Below are 21,418 nucleotides of genomic sequence, written 5' to 3'. Positions count from 1 at the left end.
TGGCCTGTTTCAACTGTTCACTGTACGTTTTTGTCTTCTAGCATGTATGGCACAATGCCATAATAAAGAACTAAACACGAGACAATACACTACTGGTACTCCAAGAAAATTTATTCCCATATCTGGACATACAAATGTGCACTTTAAGCCAAAATATGCTTTTTAGTATGGTTCATGAAATTCCGATGCTCTTTTAGTATCATCTAATGTTTTGTTTCTTTTATGACATAATGTAAGATCTTTTAATGTTTTAACGTACCAACATATGGGGTTCCTATGTCATCGTAGCTACGCAATCGCGGTGATGCCAGTTATGTGGTGCTCTCCGGCAACTGCTGAAACGAACATATTTCTAACAGGTCGCAGGAAAATATTGCGAATGGTTATTTGAGAAAAGCTTTACTTAAAGTAAATTACCTTTCCTGCAAGGTGAACAATGTACAGGAATGTACGATGAAGTTTTCATCTTATTTGACTCTCATTTAAAAATCAACTCTTTGAGGATGACCATTTAGAAGAATTTCAAACCCAAAAGGTCAGACATTTATGTCGTTGTTAAAAATTTAACTGGCATGTTTCTGTGATGTGTCTTGAAGCGGGGGAAAAAAAAAAAAAAAAAAAAAAAAAAGAATCAACATGTGTGAAAGCTTAGCTTCTCTTGCAGCTTATTAATTTTTGCAGCTTTTTAATTTTTGAAACCAATGTTATATGTGAAAGCTTTTCTGTTCCTGTAACAACACTATGTATATTAATTTAAACCATTAGCTTTTCCTATTTGTGTGTTCACACTACTTAACAGTGATGTTGCTATTGACTGACTACATCTTGTGTCCTATGCTCTGGATATCTTCTGTCATCAGCTGGCGAGATCACGTGACATGAGCTATGACTGGCTTACAAAAGCACATCACAATCTCAATTTCAATGCTTTGGAAAGTAACATGCGGTGTTCGGTGTAATTTGAATATATACTTTCGTAATATGAAAATATGCTGTGTACCTGTTGCTGTCCTTCAAAGATCTTTCCAAACCTGTTTTTTTCCCGAGTTTCATTTTCTAAAGTTCCAGGAAATTCTATGCCGGTGTATAAAACCATAACCATTCAAAGGATTGATGTGTTTTACAGTTCTGAGGAAAAGTATACTGTCACTTAACAGGGAAAAAGTGTATTTTCACCCAGGAGAAAGTGTATTTTTAACCGGTAAATCTGGAAATTTTTTTTTCCTTGTCTGTGTATACACCCTGAAAGGAGTGACCCCCTTCGTCACCCAATACCACCCCAAACTGGAACATCTGAACCACATCTTACATAAGGGCACTGATTGTCTGTCATCATGCGCTGATTTGAGGGACTTCCTTCTCAACTCCACAACATCCTAGTCCATCCCTGTGCCACTCTCAATCCCAATCCCTTGCCACAGAGATCATAAATCTGTGGAAGACCCAGTTGCAAGACCTGGCTGATCCAACTGCCCAGCACTTCTTATTCGAGTCCTGCCATGGGCTTATTCTACGCCATCAGAGGCTGGGCGACCTGTAAAAGCAGTAATGTCATATACCAGCTCTGCTGCAATCATTGCACAGTTTTTTGTGTTTGTGTGACTACCAACTTAATTTCCACCAGGAAGAATGGCCAGTGACAAACTGTGGCTACCAGCAAAGTGGGCCACCCTGTGGCACAACATGCACCTGAACATAACATGCTTGATTTCAATTGCTGCTTCACAACCTGTGCCATCTGTATCCTCCCCTTCACCACCAGCTTTTATGGACTTCACAGATGGGAGTTATCCTTCTAACACGTTCTCCACTCCCAAAATTAACCGTTTTTCAACTTACAGTAACCTACTATCTCCACATCCTCCACCCAACAGTTTCCACCCCCTCTGTCCTATCACCTCCTCCCAGTTCACATCCCCTCACCCTCATTGTGTGCTGCTACCTGCCAATGCACCAACTGGTCTTATCCGCTTCTCTGCTCCTCTGGTTTTATGCTCTCCATATCTGACCCCCCACAGTATCCCAACACTGTGCTTGCTAGCCTTGTCCTGCTGCCATCTACCGTAGTCCCTACACACTTCACCAGACAGCATTCTTCTCTCCCCCACCTGTTCTCTGCTGTCCCTATCCCTTCCCCACCCCACTCTGGATTGCTGCTTTTGTTCAGTGCGAGAGTTGCATTCTGGCCACAGCAGCTCTGTGTGTGTGTGTGTGTGTGTGTGTGTGTGTGTGTGTGTGTGTGTGTGTGTGTGTGTGTGTGTATGAGTTATGCCTGCTTGTGTGAATGTGTGTGTATTTTCATTTCTGATGAAGGCTTTGGTCACAAGTTCAATGTGTGATAGTCTTTTCATTATGTGTTCCTGCAACTTGACATGAAATATTTATGTTGTTAGCCTGTTCTCATTCATTCGGTAGAGGTACCCAATGAAGATTTATCTTTGCTTTGCCATTACTTCTGATATTTTCATAGCTCTCCTTGTTACATTTTCCAACCATTTATAGTTTGTGTGGAAGCCACTATTTTTCTAGTAATCCAGCTTTCAAGTATTTCTATTCTGTCCAGCTTATAGTTCATCCTTAGTATTTACATGCACTTAAATATGCTGGTCTTACTGCTGTGGTATAGTGTTTTAGTTTTGTTTTTCTTGATATGCATGTTTTGTGCAAGATATTTTTTGTCAAGTAATATAGTATACTCTTCCCATTTCGTTAGCTCTTACACCTATTGCAAATTTTTCTAGTCCATTCTGCTGTATGTTTTGTCCAAGATATTACGAATGATGATGGAAATAGGATCACACTTGAGGAAGTGGAGAAAATGGTTAATAGATTGCAGTGCAACAAAGCGGCTGGGTTGGATGAAATTAAGTCGGAACTCATCAAATACAGTGGAATGTCAGGTCTTAAATGGCTACACAGGATAATTAAAATGGCGTGGGAGTCGGGACAGGTTCCATCAGACTGGACGAAAGCAGTAATCACACCAATCTTTAAACATGGAAACAGAAAAGATTGTAACAACTACAGAGGTATCTCTTTAATCAGCATTGTGGGTAAAATCTTCTCAGGTATTGTTGAAAGGAAAGTGCAAGTATTAGTTGAGGACAAATTGGATGAAAATCAGTGTGGGTTTAGGTCTCTTAGAGGTTGTCAGGACCAGATCTATAGCTTACGGCAAATAATGGAGAAGTGTTACGAGTGGAACAGGGACTTGTATCTATGCTTCATAGATCTAGAAAAGGCATATGACTGGGTTCCTAGGAGGAAGTTATTGTCTGTTCTATGACATTATGGAATAGTAGGCAAACTTTTGCAAGCAATTAAAGGTCTTTACATAGATAGTCAGGCAGCAGTTAGAGTTGACGGTAAATTGAGTTCATGGTTCAGAGTAGTTTCAGGGGTAAGACGAGGCTGCAACCTGTCTCCACTGTTGTTCATATTATTTATGAATCATATATTGAATACAATAGACTGGCTGGGTGAGATTAAGATATGTGAACACAAAATAAGTAGTCTTGCATATGCGGATGACTTAATTGTGATGGCAGATTCGATTGAAAGTTTGCAAAGTAATATTTCAGAGCTAGACCAGAAATTTAAGGACTATGGTATGAAGATTGGCATCTCCAAAATGAAAGTAATGTCAGTGGGAAAGAGATATAAACGGATGGAGTGCCAAATAGGAGGAACAAAGTTAGAACAGGTGGACAGTTTCAAGTACTTAGGATGCATATTCTCACAGGATGGCAACATAGTGAAAGAACTGGAAGCGAGGTGTAGCAAAGCTAATGCAGTGAGCGCTCAGCTACGATCTACTCTCTTCTGCAAGAAGGAAGTCATTACCAAGACTAAGTTATCTGTGCACCGTTCAATCTTTCGACCAACTTCGTTGTATGGTAGCGAAAGCTGGGTGGATTCAGGTTACCTTATGAATAAGGTTGAGGTTACGGATATGAAAGTAGCTAGGATGATTGCAGGTACTAGTAGATGGTAACAATGGCAGGAGGGTTTCCACAATGAGGAAATCAAAGAAAAACTGGGAATGAACTGTATAGATTTAGCAGTCAGGGCGAACAGGCTTAGATGGTGGGGTCATGTTACACGCATGGGAGAAGAAAGGTTACCCAAGAGGCTCATGAGTGCAGCAGTAGAGGGTAGGAGGAGTCAGGGTAGACCAAGGAGAAGGTACCTGGATTCGGTTAAGAATGATTTTGAAGTAATAGGTTTAACGTCAGAAGAGGCACCAATGTTAGCACTGAATAGGGGATCATGGAGGAATTTTATAAGGGGGACTATGCTCCAGACTGAACGCTGAAAGGCATAGTCAGTCTTAAATGATGATGATGGTGATGATTTAAATTTACTAACTCATTCTATTTTATAAGTTTGTGTTTGTGTATTTTGGTAGATTTTTTGTATGAATTTTGCTTTTCCAGTTGAATGTGTGACTTGTGAGACTAGTTCTACACTGTGTTCTTTCCAGAAGATGGATTTATTGAATTTTTTCCATTTTATTTGTTTATTTTTAAACATGTTCTGCTGGCAAAATATTACTGTTTAAATGACATGTTTTATTTAATCTGTCATAGAAAGTAATGTGTAGAATAGCAACAACCTTAGTTCTTATGTTTCATGTAGGCATGTGTCTCCTGCACCTAAATGAAAGGGTTAAAGCAAAAGAATGCATTTCGAAGGCCATTGATTTGAGCCGCCAAGAATGTTCCTACGTAGCACTTGCAAAAATATACCTGCTTGAGAACGATATTGGTGCTGCAGTTAATGTATATAATGCAGCATGCAGGTAAGCATTTCTTGTTGTTTATAACTAAGTATGATACAGGGAGAATGGTAAACATGTAAAATTTGGTGGGTATAAATTACTAATGAACATCTGTATCTTAAAAAATCTTGTAAATAGTAAGCATGTAGCCATATCTGCAAATGAATGTGTAATGTGAGTGTAAACTGACTTGTTCTACAGCATTACAATTCACCTTACAAATAGTCCATGGAACATGAAACAAACAAACTAACTTATGAGGTGGTGGTTTGTACTAATTAAGACACTCACCACAGCATTCCTCGGACACCTGACAAGTCCTACAGTTCCAGAAATGCTCTGCCAAGCCTCTAGGCCATCACAATCTGTCCTCGGTCAAACTCAGATAGATTGCGTGCTTTCCCCTTTCTACACACAGACAGCATGCTCACTGATACTACGTGCACTGTGCGTGTGTCTGACTAGCATTCATTCCTCGCCAGATGGTGCTGCTATCACCTGGGTGGGTTTATGTCGCTAGTAGGTTGGTGGTCCTAATGTTCTGGCTGATCAGTATAAGTAGATGGTGCTATAACTGAGTAATCGTTTCAATCCCCCAAATTCCTCAACATGCAAACTAAACTTACATCCACAAAAAGAGCCACAATCCACCACCTAAAAACTGATCCTGACCTTATAATCCTACCTGATGACAAAGGCTCCACCACTGGTGATTCGACCACAAGGATTTCCTGGCAGAAGGACTTCATCACCTGTCAGATTCATCCACCTACAATCCCTGCCACAGTGATCCCATCCCAGAAATCCAGCAGGATCTCCAGTCTCTCCTCAAATCCTTAGGCCCATCCCAGAACCTCTCCCCAGAGTCCATCTCTCTCCTCACCCCTGCTATTCCCTGCTTACCTCCTACATGCTTCCTAAAGTCTATAAACCCAGCCGTCCGGGACATCCCATTATGGCCAGTCACTGTGCCCCCACTGAGAGAATCTCTGCTCTTGTAGACAACACCTTCGGCCTATTATCCACAACCTATCTTGCTATATAAAAGATATCAACCATTTCCTTCTCCAACTCTCCACAGTTTCTGTTCCTTTACCACACGGTGCCCTCATCATCACTATTGTGAGGTCTCCATTTACACTAACACTCCTAATGCCAATGGCCTTACAACTATTGAACTCTACTTTTCCAAACGCCTGATGAATTCCAAACTCACCACTCACCAGCTCCTTTGTAGTCACCATGACCAACTATATTCTCACCCACATTTACCTCTCCTTTGAAGACACTACCTACAAACAAATCTGGGGTATGACCATGGGCTCCTATATGGCACCATCTTGTGCCAACCTATTCATGGCCATCTAGAGGAATCTTTCCTAAACACCCAGCATCTGGATGAGGGTAAGGATGCCCTATCTACATTCCTCCAGAACCTCAACCTCTTCTTCCTCATTCATTTCACCTGGTCCTACTCAACCCACGAAGTCACCTTCCTCAATGTTGATCCCCATCTCAAAGATGGCTATATCAGTACCTCTTCTGTCCATATCAAACCAACCAACTACCAGCAGTCTCTCCACTTTGACAGCTGCCTCCCACTCCATACAGCCTACACACCCATGGCCATCGCATCTGTAGTAATGAGCGGTCCCTCTCTAAATAAAGGGGGTCTCGCTGAGGCCTTTACAGATTGTAATTACCCTCCCAACCTTCTACAATCGTCCGTGCATTAGCTTTCCAGTTAACCAACACCTCCCAAAGTCCCACCATTTGGCTACAGAGGAGCATTCCCCTTGTGACTCGGTACTACCCAGGTCTGGAGCAACTGAATTACATTCACCGCAGTTTTGACTCTTTCTCGTTGTGCCTTGAAATGAGAAATGTCTAACCCACTATCCTTCCCACCCCTGCCACAGTGGTATTCCACCGCCTGCCGAACCTACACAATGTCCTCGTCCATCCCTACACAACCCCTGCTCCCAACCCCTTGCCTCATGGCTCATATCCCTGTAATAGACCTAGATGCAAGACCTGTTCCATACATCCTCCCGCCACCACCTATTCCAGTCTGGTCACAAACATTACCTATCCCATCAAAGTCTGGGCTACCTGTGAAACCAGTCATGTGATCTACAAGCTAAGCTGCAACCACCGTGCTGCACCCTATGTGGGCATGACAACCAACAAACTATCTGTCTGCGTGAATGGCCACTGACAAGCTGTGACCAAGAAACAACTGTACCACCCTGTTGCTGAGCACACCGCCCAACATGACCTTCATTTCAGTGACTTCTTCACAGCCTGTGCCATCTGAATCCTTCCCACCAGAACCACTTTTCTGAATTGCGCACATGAGAACTCTCCCTGCAGTATATCCTGTGTTCCTGTAACCCTCCTGGCCTCAGTCTTCGTTAGCCATTGTTCTTACCCATCTAGCCCCCGTCCCTGTTCCCTCTCCAGTGCTACATAGCTCTCTAGTCCATCAATGCATCCAGTCTTTTTACTTCTCTTCTTTTCCACTATGCGCCCCCCCCCCCCCCCCTCCCCCACTCACCATCTAACCTCCCAATTGCATTTAGCTGCCCTAGTCTCCACCTCATCCCTGCACGCTCCCAGCAGCACTTTGCAGCACTTTGATGTCCCCCACCTCTACCCAGCCATCTCTCCCCCTCCCCTTCCCAGCCTTCCTTGCTCCTACGCAGTTGCCTCTCCCATAATGCACTGCTGCTTGCAGTCTAGCTCCATGGCTGCAGCTGCCTGAGACTGCCTGAGACTGTGGTCTTATGTGTGTAAGTTGTGTGTAAGTTTGTTGGTTGTCATGCCCACATAGGGTGCAGCACGGTGGTTGCAGCTTAGCTTGTAGATCACATGACTGGTTTCACAGGTAGCCCAGACTTTGATGGGATAGGTAATGTTTGTGACCAGACTGTCTATTTTTGACAAAGGCCTTGTTGGCTGAAAACTAACATTCTGACAGTCTTTTTGTTTTGCATTTCTGCGACTCAGCATCTCCGCTATATGGTGAGTAACAACTATCCTTTTCATAATATTATTACAATAATCAAACACATTTACTTATCTTTTGAGAAGCAGTCATGTGGAACACAACATGCATTTCCAGTCTCTGAATAAAGTCTTTTGTCAGCTCAGTACTAAACTATCTTTCTAGCTGCTCTGGTTCTTGTGGACCTAACTAGCTATGACATCGACAGCCTCTGTCCAGTGAAGCCGAGCTATCGAACTGAGGAGACGATCTGCACTGACGAACTCACCTCTGAGCACTGCTGTTGACGTCCTTTATATGTGAGTGCTGGAGAGGGCATTGTGTAGTGTAGTCTTCCCAGAGAGGGGAAGCGCGGCACCAGATTTGCATATACTGCCATGCTGGCACTACCACTCAGTGTCCACAGATATTATTGTATATGCTAGCAAGCATCTGACAGCCAGTGCACAAGTGGTGTCATTTGATGACACGACAAAAACTGTAAAGGGGTGAAGTCCAGGGACCTTGGTCTTCAAGAGAAGTGACCATTACTGACAATTAATCTTTCAGGGAATGTTAGGTTTACATGATCTGTCACCTTACAACTAGAACATACAGAGACCTATATGCTGGAAGAACATACCCATCCTCCCAGTTGAACGAACTCCTTCCAATAAGTTTATTATTCTAGAATACCAGGTACACCAAGATCGCTTGTAACAACCAATCTCGTCATCTCTGATATTTCAGAATAATGAAACACGTCAGATCACCCCCCAGCAGTTGACACAATGTCATCTTCCAATAATGATGGAAGCTCATTTTCAAGTAAGTCTGGGTAACAGGACTCTGTAAGGTGATGAGATAACACATCAAGTCCAATCTACAGGTTGCTTATCATCACACATAGCACATTTACAGAGAAGTGTTCATAGAAAATGTGTACCCAAAAGCATTTGAGTTTTTTTCGGACCACAGATTTGAGTTAGAGTGTAATTGATACCATCATGGATGAAAGAGCAAACAGTATTAATTGGGCTATTCAACCATTTGCAACTAGCCAGTGACAAAATTCTAATTGTATACCTTCTCACTGTCAAAGGTACTGAATACACTGAAAATGATATGGGTGGACACCCCACATACATAATGTCCACTATATTCTTTTATATGTGTAGAAATTCTGCACATGCTTGTTGAAGGACTATGTTCTACCAACTAAATAATGTCTTATGCGTTGTCAATGATTAGTTCATTTGAACTCTCAGATAAAACATGATGCAAGGTTGTGCATCAATCTGTCACAGTTTAGTGAAAATACAAGTAAACACTCTTGAATCTGATACTTTGCAGTTAGACAATCATTTACCATATTCTCTACAAACAGCAGCAGCGTTTCCAGTACAAAATCCGTATGTAAACACTGTATCGGTGTACTCTGCATCTGTAAATGTTTTCAGTGTTCGTAAATGGTATAGCAGAATTGGCCAACAAATCATAATGACAGATTGAAAAATTCAGTTAGATAAACACAAGCACAACTTCACAACTAGAACTTCAGGACAAAAATGAATAAACCCGTAGCAACTGCAGTACAAACACACAAAATGAAATTTATCTCTGTAAGCAGCTGTCTCTCTGTAACCAATAAAAGTTTGGTATTGTTATGTGGAATGTTTTATTCAAATTAATTTATGCTACCACCTCTCCTGAAACATCCTTTATATGGGCTGACAACTGTATTTCACAATAACAAAGTCTATCTTTCTTTAATTAGAATTATCTTCTTGATCTCTTCTTTTAGTTTCTTACGAGATATTCGCAAGAACTTTTACAAATATTCATGGCAGTACTTTTTTTGAAAGTGGTTTTATACCTCTTGCCTTCCACTTCTACAATTTACCATGAGGCTTATATTTGAATGTATCATTCCGGATAAGTTGACACTTCAGAAACTCTCTTGTTATCTGAACAGATAATTTTGCCCACATAAAACGAAGCATTTCTTGAAGGTCTCACTTTCCCCTCACAGCCTATTCTCTTTTCTGATATTACATGCCACAACAAAATTAGTTTCGCCCCACTTGAACGGTTTTCCTCTGTGTATCATGCATACTGTTTTGCACCTTCAAATGAACTAGACCCGTGGTCTAGGGGTAGCGTCTTTGATTCATAATCAAAACGTCTTCGGTCGCGGGTTCGATCTGCGCCACTGCCTAAATTTTGATAAATAATCAGCATTGACGGCGGAAGACTTCCGACATAAGAAGTCAGCCTCATTCTGCCAACGGTCTTGTCAAAGAGGGCGGAGGAGCAGATAGAGGTTCAGGGCACTCTCTTGTCCTAGGGGTGGGAAATTGCCCCTAAAGGTGGAAGAATCAACAATGATCAACGACATGAGGATGCAGAAGGCAATGGAAACAACTGCATTAAAAGACACGTAACGTGTATCCACAGGACATGTGGCCTGTAATTGAAGAAGTGTCATGATGATTTCTCCATTGGCAAAAGATTCCGGAATAGTCCCCCATTCGGATCTCCGGGAGGGGACTGCCAAGGGGGAGGTTACCATGAGAAAAAGATTGAATAATCAACGAAAGGATAATGTTCTACGAGTCGGGGCGTGGAATGTCAGAAGCTTGAATGTGGTAGGGAAGCTAGAAAATCTGAAAAGGGAAATGCAAAGGCTCAATCTAGATATAGTAGGGGTCAGTGAAGTGAAGTGGAAGGAAGACAAGGATTTCTGGTCAGATGAGTATCGGGTAATATCAACAGCAGCAGAAAATGGTATAACAGGTGTAGGATTCGTTATGAATAGGAAGGTAGGGCAGAGAGTGTGTTACAGTGAACAGTTCAGCGACCGGGTTGTTCTAATCAGAATTGACAGCAGACCAACACCGACAACAATAGTTCAGGTATACATGCTGATGTCGCAAGCTGAAGATGAACAGATAGAGAAAGTGTATGAGGATATTGAAAGGGTAATGCAGTATGTAAAGGGGGACGAAAATCTAATAGTCATGGGCGACTGGAATGCAGTTGTAGGGGAAGGAGTAGAAGAAAAGGTTACAGGAGAATATGGGCTTGGGACAAGGAATGAAAGAGGAGAAAGACTAATTGAGTTCTGTAACAAGTTTCAGCTAATAATAGCGAAGTTCAAGAATCACAAGAGGAGGAGGTATACTTGGAAAAGGCCGAGAGATACGGGAAGATTTCAATTAGATTACATCATGGTCAGACAGAGATTCCGAAATCAGATACTGGATTGTAAGGCGTACCCAGGAGCAGATATAGACTCAGATCACAATATAGTAGTGATGAAGAGTAGGCTGAAGTTCAAGGCATTAGTCAGGAAGAATCAATACGCAAAGAAGTGGGATACGGAAGTACTATGGAATGACGAGATACGTTTGAAGTTCTCTAACGCTATAGATACAGCAATAAGGAATAGCGCAGTAGGCAGTACAGTTGAAGAGGAATGGACATCTCTAAAAAGGGCCATCACAGAAGTTGGGAAGGAAAACATAGGTACAAAGAAGGTAGCTGCGAAGAAACCGTGGGTAACAGAAGAAATACTTCAGTTGATTGATGAAAGGAGGAAGTACAAACATGTTCCGGGAAAATCAGGAATACAGAAATACAAGTCGCTGAGGAATGAAATAAATAGGAAGTGCAGGGAAGCTAAGACGAAATGGCTGCAGGAAAAATGTGAAGACATCAAAAAAGATATGATTGTCGGAAGGACAGACTCAGCATACAGGAAAGTCAAAACAACCTTTGGTGACATTAAAAGCAATGGTGGTAATATTAAGAGTGCAACGGAAATTCCACTGTTAAATGCAGAGGAGAGAACAGAAAGGTGGAAAGAATACATTGAAAGCCTCTATGAGGGTGAAGATTTGTCTGATGTGTTAGAAGAAGAAACAGGAGTCGATTTAGAAGAGATAGGGGATCCAGTATTAGAATCGGAATTTAAAAGAGCTTTGGAGGACTTACGGTCAAATAAGGCAGAAGGGATAGATAACATTCCATCAGAATTTCTAAAATCATTGGGGGAAGTGGCAACAAAATGACTATTCACGTTAGTGTGTAGAATATATGAGTCTGGCGACATACCATCTGACTTTCGGAAAAGCATCATCCATACAATTCCAAAGACGGCAAGAGCTGACAAGTGCGAGAATTATCACACAATCAGCGTAACAGCTCATGCATTGAAGCTGCTTACAAGAATAATATACAGAAGAATGGAAAAGAAAATTGAGAATGCGCTAGGTGACGATCAGTTTGGCTTTAGGAAAAGTAAAGGGACGAGAGAGGCTATTCTGACGTTACGGCTAATAATGGAAGCAAGGCTAAAGAAAAATCAAGACACGTTCATAGGGTTTGTCGACCTGGAAAAAGCGTTCAACAATATAAAATGGCGCAAGCTGTTCGAGATTCTGAAAAAAGTAGGGGTAAGCTACAGGGAGAGACAGGTCATATACAATATGTACAACAACCAAGAGGGAATAATAAGAGTGGATGATCAAGAACAAAGTGCTCGTATTAAGAAGGGTGTAAGACAAGGCTGTAGCCTTTCACCCCTACTCTTCAATCTGTACATCGAGGAAGCAATGATGGAAATAAAAGAAAGGTCCAGGAGTGGAATTAAAATACAAGGTGAAAGGATATCAGTTATACAATTCGCTGCTGACATTGCTATCCTGTGTGAAAGTGAAGAAGAATTAAATGATCTGCTGAACGGAATGAACAGTCTAATGAGTACACAGTATGGGAGAAAGACGAAGGTAATGAGAAGTAGTAGAAATGAGAACAGCGAGAAACTTAACATCAGCATCGATGGTCCGAAGTCAATGAAGTTAAGGAATTCTGCTACCTAGGCAGTAAAATAACCAATGACGGATGGAGCAAGGAGGACATCAAAAGCAGACTCGCTATGGCAAAAAAGGCATTTCTGGCCAAGAGAAGTCTACTAATATCAAATACCGGCCTTAATTTGAGGAAGAAATTTCTGAGGATGTACGTCTGGAGTACAGCATTGTATGGTAGTGAAACATGGACTGTGGGAAAACCGGAACAGAAGAGAATAGAAGCATTTGAGATGTGGTGCTATAGACGAATGTTGAAAATTAGGTGGACTGATAAGGTAAGGAATGAGGAGGTTCTATGCAGAATCGGAGAGGAAAGGAATATGTGGAAAACACTGACAAGGAGAAGGGACAGGATGATAGGACATCTGCTAAGACATGAGGAATGACTTCCATGGTTTTAGAGGGAGCTGTAGAGGGCAAAAACTGTAGAGGAAGACAGAGATTGGAATACGTCAAGCAAATAATTGAGGACGTAGGTTGCAAGTGCTACTCTGAGATGAAGAGGTTAGCACAGGAAAGGAATTCATGGTGGGCCGCATCAAACCAGTCAGTAGACTGATGGAAAAAAAAAAAAAAAAAAGAAATACAGTGGGAAAGTCTACATAGTCACATCAAACATCAGAGGAGTTTCGTCCACCTTCGCTGTTTGGCTTAGTTCCATAACTGGTTTTCTTTCGATGTTGAATGATAAAGAGATGGAAAGATAATATTTTCTCTTCATACTCTTGTGGCATTTTCTGAGATATTTGGGTTTTTGTTCACATGCTAAGTCCATGACACTTCATAAACCTGTAACACCAACCAACACCACCATTACAGTCTGTTAAGTTCCATTATGGTGCTAGCTTATAAGCATGTATTTAAATCATTTCTGTATTAATTCCAATGCCCTATAGACGGAGTCCTTGAATCCATGTCAATATGTCACCTAGTTTTGGCCATTTTGCATTCAGTCCTCTATTTGTACATTTAGTCTTCCTCCTTTCTTCTTCTTCTTCTTCTTCTTTTTTTTTCCTAGCCTGCCAAATTGTGAATAGTTTTTCCTGTTGGTGGAGGACCAAATTGTCCCTGAGCTGATCTGTTTCCAAGTTCTTCTGCATATGCTATTACTTTCAATTTATAGCCTGCACCTTTTATTTTTTTCCATTACAAAACTAGCTACTAACAAAAATATTGCAGCATTACCGATAACACAAATCACTTTCAATTCAAATTCACCGTGGAATGACGCATTATAGGGTAGACAGTGTTCTGGGTTTGTGACAGCGGGGTGGGAGGAGATAGTGTTAGCAAGCTTGTGAATCCCTGAAACTTGTGTTGATGACATTGGTTTACTGTTGCTGTCAGTTGAATCCAGTGTTGCCAGATTGAGATAGATTTCCTGTGGCATCGAGTATATGGCCCTTGTAAGACTGACAGGAATTTTACATGAAACACTGGACATTTTTATATTAATTGCAAGCATAAGATGCACCTGAATTTTGGTGGCAATTTTCTAAAGAAAAAAGAGCGTCTTATGGTCCGTAAAATATGATAGGTAAAAATCATTTACTTAACTCAAGGAGTTGCTGAACACAAATGCAGACAGATCCACAAATGCAGACAGATCCAAACTGAGTATCTAGAAGATTCCAGGTCCATAGCCAAGCCATAATGCACTAATGACTAAGAGAGAGTCTGAGTACTCACATACATAGTAGACACCATGCTAAAGGGGACTGATGATAGCTTGTGATGGCCTCTTATTCATTTTTATTATGGTGCTGTCTGCAATGGCCAAGGAGGATGAGTCCTTCGAGAGACCATTGGTTGGCAGCCATGGTTGCTGCATAGCTGCCTGTAATGGTGGTAATAGGAATGTCTGGTGCCAACTTATGTTTTACAAATTGAGACACTCAGCTTGGTGTCTGTGGCAGACAACACTACAGTGATCAGTGATCTTATTCCTTTTCCTGAACTGAAATAATTCACTTATCTCACTGAGTTCTTCAGAACCATTGCCTTCCCTGAAACATATAACATGGTCCAGCCTGGAAAAGCAGTTTAAAAGAAAGGATTCACTTATACGTTTCAATGGGGTGCATAAAATTTACTCTCTCATAGCTGAAAAGAGAGTTCATTCTATCTGGTCTGACTTAAGCTACTAAATAAAGCAAGGTCTTGGTTAAAGTCTGTAGTACTTTAGCAGTACACATACCACTTCCACGTCTGCCCTGATGTGAAAACATACGGTACTTGATCAAAGTTTTACTATTCATGTCATTCACACAGCATATTACCTAATTGGAAGTCAGCATAAGTACGGTACTCATGGCCAGTTGTCCAATTGACCATAACTTTAACCAGTCAACAAACAGCTTTAAATTCCACACAGTATTCTTCAGTGTAGTATGCTTAGCCAGTGCTACACACTTCAACACTAGTCAGTAATCTAAAGTTTCTGAAATATGATTGGCTAGTATGTTAAACATCCCCCCCCCCCCCCCCCCCCCCCCCCAATATGGATCATGGACCTTGCCATTGGTTGGGAGGCTTGCGTGCCTCAGCGATACAGATAGCCGTACCACACATGCAACCACAACAGAGGGGAATCTATAGAGAGGCCAGACAAATGTGTAGTTCCTGAAGAGGGGCAGCAGCCTTTTCAGTAGTTGCAGGGGCAACAGTCTGGATGATTGACTGATCTGGCCTTGTAACATCAACCAAAACGGCCTTGCTGTGTTGGTACTGCAAATGGCTGAAAGCAAGGGGAAATTACATCTGTAATTTTTCCTGAGGGCATGCAGCTCTACTGTATGGTCAAATATTTTGGAGATAAAATAGACTTCCATTTGGATCTTTGGGTGGGGACTACCCAGGAGGATGTTGTTATCAGGAGAAACAAAACTGGTTTTCTACAGATCGGAGTGTGGAATATCAGATCCCTTAATTGGGCAGGTAGGGTAGAATATTTAAAAAGGGAAATGGATAGGTTAAAATTAAATATAGTGGGAATTAGTGAAGTTTGGTGGCAGAGGAACAGGACTTGTGGTCAGGTGAACACAGGGTATAAATACAAAATCAAATAGGAGTAATGCAGGAGTAGGTTTAATAATGAATAGAAAAACAGGAACACAGATAAGCTATTATGAACAGCATAGTGAATGCATTATTGTAGCCATGACAGACACAAAGCCTACATCCACCTCAGTAGCACAAGTTTATATGCCAGCTTCTGCAGATGGGGAGAGATTGAGGAAATGTATGATGAGATAAGAGAAATTATTCAGATAGTTAAAGGAATCAAAAATTTAATAGTCATGGGGGGGGACTGAAATTTCATAGTAGGAAAAGGAAGAGAAGGAAAAGTAGTAGGTGAATATGGACTGTGGGAAAGGAATGAAAGATGATGCGACCTGGTAGAATTTTGCATAGAACATAATTTAATCATAGCTAACACTTTGTTTAAGAATCATGAAAGAAGGTTGTATATGTGGAAGAGACCTGGATACACCAGGAGGTTTCAGATTGATTATATAATGGTAAGACAGATTTCGGAACCAGGTTTTAAATTATAAGACATTTCCAGGGGCAGATGTGGACTCTGACCACAATTTATGAACTGCAGATTAAAACTGAAGGAACTGCAAAAGGGCAGGGTTTTAAGGAAATGGGACCTGGATAAACTGAAAGAACCAGAGAGTTTCAGAGGGAACATTAGGGAATGATTTACAAGAACAGGGGAAAGGAACACAGTAGAAGAAGAATGGGTAGCTTTGAGAGAAGAAATAGTGAAGGCAGCAGAGGATCAAATAGGTAAAAAGAAGGTGACTAGTAGAAATCCTTGGGTAACAGAAGAGATATTGAATTTCATTGATGAAAGGAGAAGATGTGAAAATGCAAAAATGAATCAGGCAGAAGGGAATACAAACGTGTAACAAATGAGATTGACAGGAAGTGCAAAATGGCTAAGCAGGAATGGCTAGAGGACAAATGTAAGGATGTAGAAGCATATATCACTAGAGGTAAAATAGGTGTTACCTACAGAAAAACTAAAGAGACCTTTGAGAAAAGAGAACCACCTGTATGAATATCAAGAGCTTAAGCAGATAACTGGTCCTAAGCAAAGAAGGGAAAACAGAAAGTTGAAAGGAGTATATAGAGAGTCTACACAAGGGAGACGCACTTGAGGACAATATTATGAAATTATGAAAATGGAAGAGGATGTAGATGAAGATGAGAAGGGAGATATGATACTGCGTGAAGAATTTGACAAAGCACTGAAAGACTTAAGTTGAAACAAGGCCCCAGTCGTAGACACCATTCCGTTAGAGGTACTGATAGCCTTGGAAGAGCAACCATAACAAAACTCTTCCATCTGGTGAGCAAGATGTATGAGAAAGATGAAATACTCTCGGACTTCAAGAAGAATATAATAATTCCAGTTTAAAAGAAAACAGGAGCTGACAGGTGTGAAAATTACCAAATTATCAGTTCAATAACTCACTGTTGTAAAATACTAACATGAGTCCTTGACAGAAGGATCGAAAAACTGGTTCAAGCCGACCTCAGGGAAGATCAGTTTGGGTTCAAGGTAAATGTAGGAACACATGATACAATACTGACCTTACAACTTCTCATAGAAATTAGGTTAAGAAAAGAAAAACCTATGCTTATAGAAGTCGTAGGCTTAGAAAAACCTTGTGAAATGTTGACTGGAGTACTCCCTTCCAAATTCTAAAGGTGGCAGGGTTAAAATACAGGGAGCAAAATCCTGTTTATAATTTGTACAGAAACGAGATGGCAGTTATAACAGTCGAGGGGCATGAAAGGGAAGCAATGGTTGAGAATGCAGTGAGTCAGGGTTATAACCTATTCCTGATGTTATTCAGTCTGTTTATTGGGCAAGCAGTAAAGGAAACAAAAGAAAAATTTGGAGTGGGAACTAAAGTCCAAGAATAAGAAATAAAAACTTTGTGGTTTGCTGCTGACATTATTTTGTCAGAGACAGCAAAGGACTTGGAACAGCAGGAACAGAATAGACAGTGTCTTGAAAAGAGGATATAAGATGACCATCAATAAAAGCAAAACAAGGATAATGGAATGTAGTCAAATTAAATCAGGTGATGCTGAGGGAATTAGATTAGGAAACAAGACACTTAAAGTAGGAGATGAGCTTTCCTGTTTGGTAAGCAAAATAACTAATGACAGTTGAGGTTGGGAGAATATAAAATGTAGACTTGCAATGAGAAGAAAAGCTTTTCTGAAGAAGAGAAATTTGTTAACATCAAGTATAGATTTAAGTGTCAGGAAGTCTTTTCTGAAAGTATTTGTATGGAGTGTAGCCATGTATGGAAGTGGAACATGGACTATCAATAGCTTAGACAAGAAGAGAATAGAAGCATTTAAAATGTGGTGCTACAGAAGAATGCTGAAGATTAGATGGGTAGATATATAACTGATGAGGAGGTACTAATTAGAATTTGCGAGAAGAGAAATTCGTTGCACGCCCTGTTTAGAAGAGGGTATCGTTCGGCATTACACATTCTGAGGCATCAAGGGATCACCAGTATAGTACTGGAGGGCAGGGGGAGGGGGGGGGGGGGAGTAAAAATCATGGAGGGATACCAAGAGATGAATATAGTAAGCAGATTCATAAGAATGTAGGTTGCAGTAGTTACTCGGAGATGTAGAGGCTTGCACAGGATAGAGTAGCATGGAGAGCTGCATCAAACCACTCTTTGGACTGAAGACGACACACACTCTGAACTACTCAGTTTCTCAGCAAAATTCATATTAGGATATTTAATGCAAAACAACTAGAGCACTGAGCTGAATCTGTACATCTAGCATATTCAAATGTCTCCTGCTTCCAAAATGCACATTAGTTCTCCTCTCCAATTGGCTGTAGCCAATCAGTTTTGTAGCTATTCTTGAACAACATGCAAAATTCCTTCCTTGATCAATCCTCAACATCAAATTTAATGTAGTCATATGCCATAATATGTATTTTTCAAAAAGCAAAGAAACTCAAACAAACCCCTCTTTACTTATATTAAGTACAGAAATAAATATTTAGTTTTCAAAATAGCTAAACTGGCTATTTTACATTAAGCATTTCATGCCTTATATGTGACTGACTACATGATTACATAATTTGATTCATGGACTCGTTCATTAATCATTAACACCCCCTCATTTATTCTGACAGTGTAACAGATGAAAATAATAATGTCAAAATCAAACATTGGAAACTCCAGGTAGGAATATCAACAATGCAGGAAAAGACAGATTGCTTCTTTTTGTAAAGAAGACATGTAAGTTGCAGATAGGCACAATTAAAAGACACTTACATAAAGTTTTCGGCCAGAGCCTTCATCAGTAAAAGAGAAATATCGCACCATTCATGCTCACAAGCAAGCACATCTCATGCATATCTCGACCCGAGATGCTGGAGTTGGTGGTTATGTATGCTTGCTAGCATGTATAATGATCTGTGTGTTGTTGTTGTTGTTGTTGTGTGTGTGTGTGTATGTGTGTGTGTGTGTGCACGTGCGCAACTTAATGTTTTTCTTTACAGTAAGTAGCAGTCTGTCTTTTCCTACAGTGTGGTAAATAATAGTGACAGACAGCTGAAAATAATAATTACTGCTTGAAACTGACGCCATGACATAAAATATAATTTTATGAACATTAAATTCTGGGGGTAGTCTATTTACTGCTGTCTGACACGCAGTTGTATGCCAACCCAGGTAATCCTCCTCATTTCACATTCTGAGCTTTGGACCAGATGACGATGCAATTATGAAATAAATTGCCTAAAAGTTAATGCTGCAGTTGGAATATCTGGAAGTGAGTGGATTTAGCTGTGAAGGAGTTCTTAGTGACATACTAATGTTTTGTAGATATGAGTACAGTGCTTTTATTATCTAGCCTCTCAGATGCCATTACAAATGACTGAATTTTCTAATGAGAAGGGCAGAAAAGTACAGAGGACCAGCACCAATGTTATTTATTTCATTTATAATGATTTCAGTCAAGATCTAAGTGTTGTGATTTATGTTTTCTGAGCGCCTGTATTAAAATTTTCATTAAACAATGTCATGGGGAATTCTGTTATCGATACTTAGATTTCATAAACCCTCAGTATGTTTTGTAACTGTGATGTTTAATCTTGGCAAATATGTTTTGTCATTCCTTGTAACAATATAATTAATGTGCTGAAAAATTGTTAATTGTTTTTCAGCATATACCCAGAAAATTCTGACCTTGCTACAACTCTTGGTTTACTTTACATGAAACTTAGGGAGTATCAAAAAGCATTTGAGAAGTTGGGTTCCGCTTTAGCACATAACCCATCTTCAGCAAAGGCATTGTTGGCAATGGGTTCTATAATGCAGGTAAGTACCGTAATTTGTATGATGTTCATGTTATTGGGCGAATCTCTTTTGTTTGGATGCAGTCTTTAGTGATCTGAGCCGTAAAAATTTTTTTTTAAAAAAAAAGCATTAACCTCGCAATATCAGTATCAGAATCTAACCATGTTCTATATATTTTAAATCAAACAACGGAAAATCCAGGATGGAATGTAACAATGTTAGGGAAAGAAATTGCTGCTCACCATATAGTGGAAATGCTGAGTTGCATATAGGCACAACAAAAAGACTGTTACAATTAAAGCTTTCAGTCAACAAGGACTTTGTTGAAAATAGATCACACACACACACACACACACACACACACACTCACACTCACACTCACACTCACACACTCACTAACACAAATGCAACTCACTCACACATGACTGCAGCCTCTGTGTGGCTTCAGTTGGCTATATGCAACTCAGCATCGCTGCTATATGGTGAGTAGCAACTTTCCTTTTGATAATATTGTTACTTCATATTGTAAAATTTTTTTAAAAAAATGTTTATTGCTTTTAATGGTTTCTTATACCAGATTCCACAACTATTTCAAATTTTTCAGAAAAACTTAACCCAAAAATTTAAGGATTAGTGGTGAGCATGACTTTCAACAGCAAATGGCATATTCAAATTTTGAGATTCAGGACCTTTCTTACACATCTACATGCCTTTAAAAAGTATGTTGTGTCAATGACAGTTAATGAATTTTTTTAGCATAAAGCAATCCCCCACCCCTTTTTGGTAGTACATGTTATGCAAAATGCACTCATATTGCTAGGGTTAAAGAACTCAGAAGAAAGATGAAACAGGAAAGATGAAGAAAAACAACTGCTTTCATAAAGAAAATGAAACATTTACAAATGCAAAATTAACACAGTAAAAGACAAAACTGCTGTATGGGTACTTGGATAGGGCCATCCTGTGGAAATCCATGATGAAGGAGAGTGTTTTTGGAGTAGTAGTAGTAGCAGGCTCCATTGTATTTGTTACTCGAGTGTCCCTCAAAAACTATGTTGTTTAATTGTTTTGTGTGATATTGTAAGGCATAATCTGCAGACATTTGTCTTTGTTTTGTGAAATGTGTGGCTGTCAAGAAATATCAAGTAAATAATTGTGCACACTAACAATTTTGCATAGAGGAATTATATTTTTCTTGGATAAGAGATGGATGTTAAAGGAAACAAATACTCTTAACTGTAGCTAAGCATAAAATTGTAATGACAAAGAAATGCAAAGCAAATGTTCAAAAATGGAATAAAGTAAAGGAAATAAAATAAGAGAAGCCTCAAAATGGTGCAGGCGATTGTAGTGTGAGATGCGCGAGTCTGGGCACCATGTAGGTCCCTGTTTCCAAACAGCCAACAAATGTTGTTTGTGT

General features: G+C 40.2%; 1 protein-coding gene across 2 annotated transcripts in view; it reads left to right on the top strand.

The window, feature by feature from the left end:
• LOC126191081 (Bardet-Biedl syndrome 4 protein) overlaps positions 1-21,418 on the top strand; it is a 117,677-nt gene that overhangs the window by 23,288 nt on the left and 72,971 nt on the right. For both annotated transcript variants that reach the window (XM_049931800.1, XM_049931801.1), the window contains 2 exons: positions 4,639-4,801; positions 19,866-20,019. In XM_049931800.1, coding sequence (XP_049787757.1) covers positions 4,639-4,801; positions 19,866-20,019 — 317 coding nt within the window. The remainder of the gene's footprint in view (positions 1-4,638; positions 4,802-19,865; positions 20,020-21,418) is intronic.

The sequence above is a fragment of the Schistocerca cancellata genome, chromosome 6 (genome assembly GCF_023864275.1).
Source record: "Schistocerca cancellata isolate TAMUIC-IGC-003103 chromosome 6, iqSchCanc2.1, whole genome shotgun sequence".
In the NCBI taxonomy this organism is placed as follows: Eukaryota; Metazoa; Arthropoda; class Insecta; order Orthoptera; family Acrididae; genus Schistocerca; species Schistocerca cancellata.
Note: the sequence above shows the minus strand (reverse complement) of the source record. Positions and strands in the feature narration are given on the sequence as shown.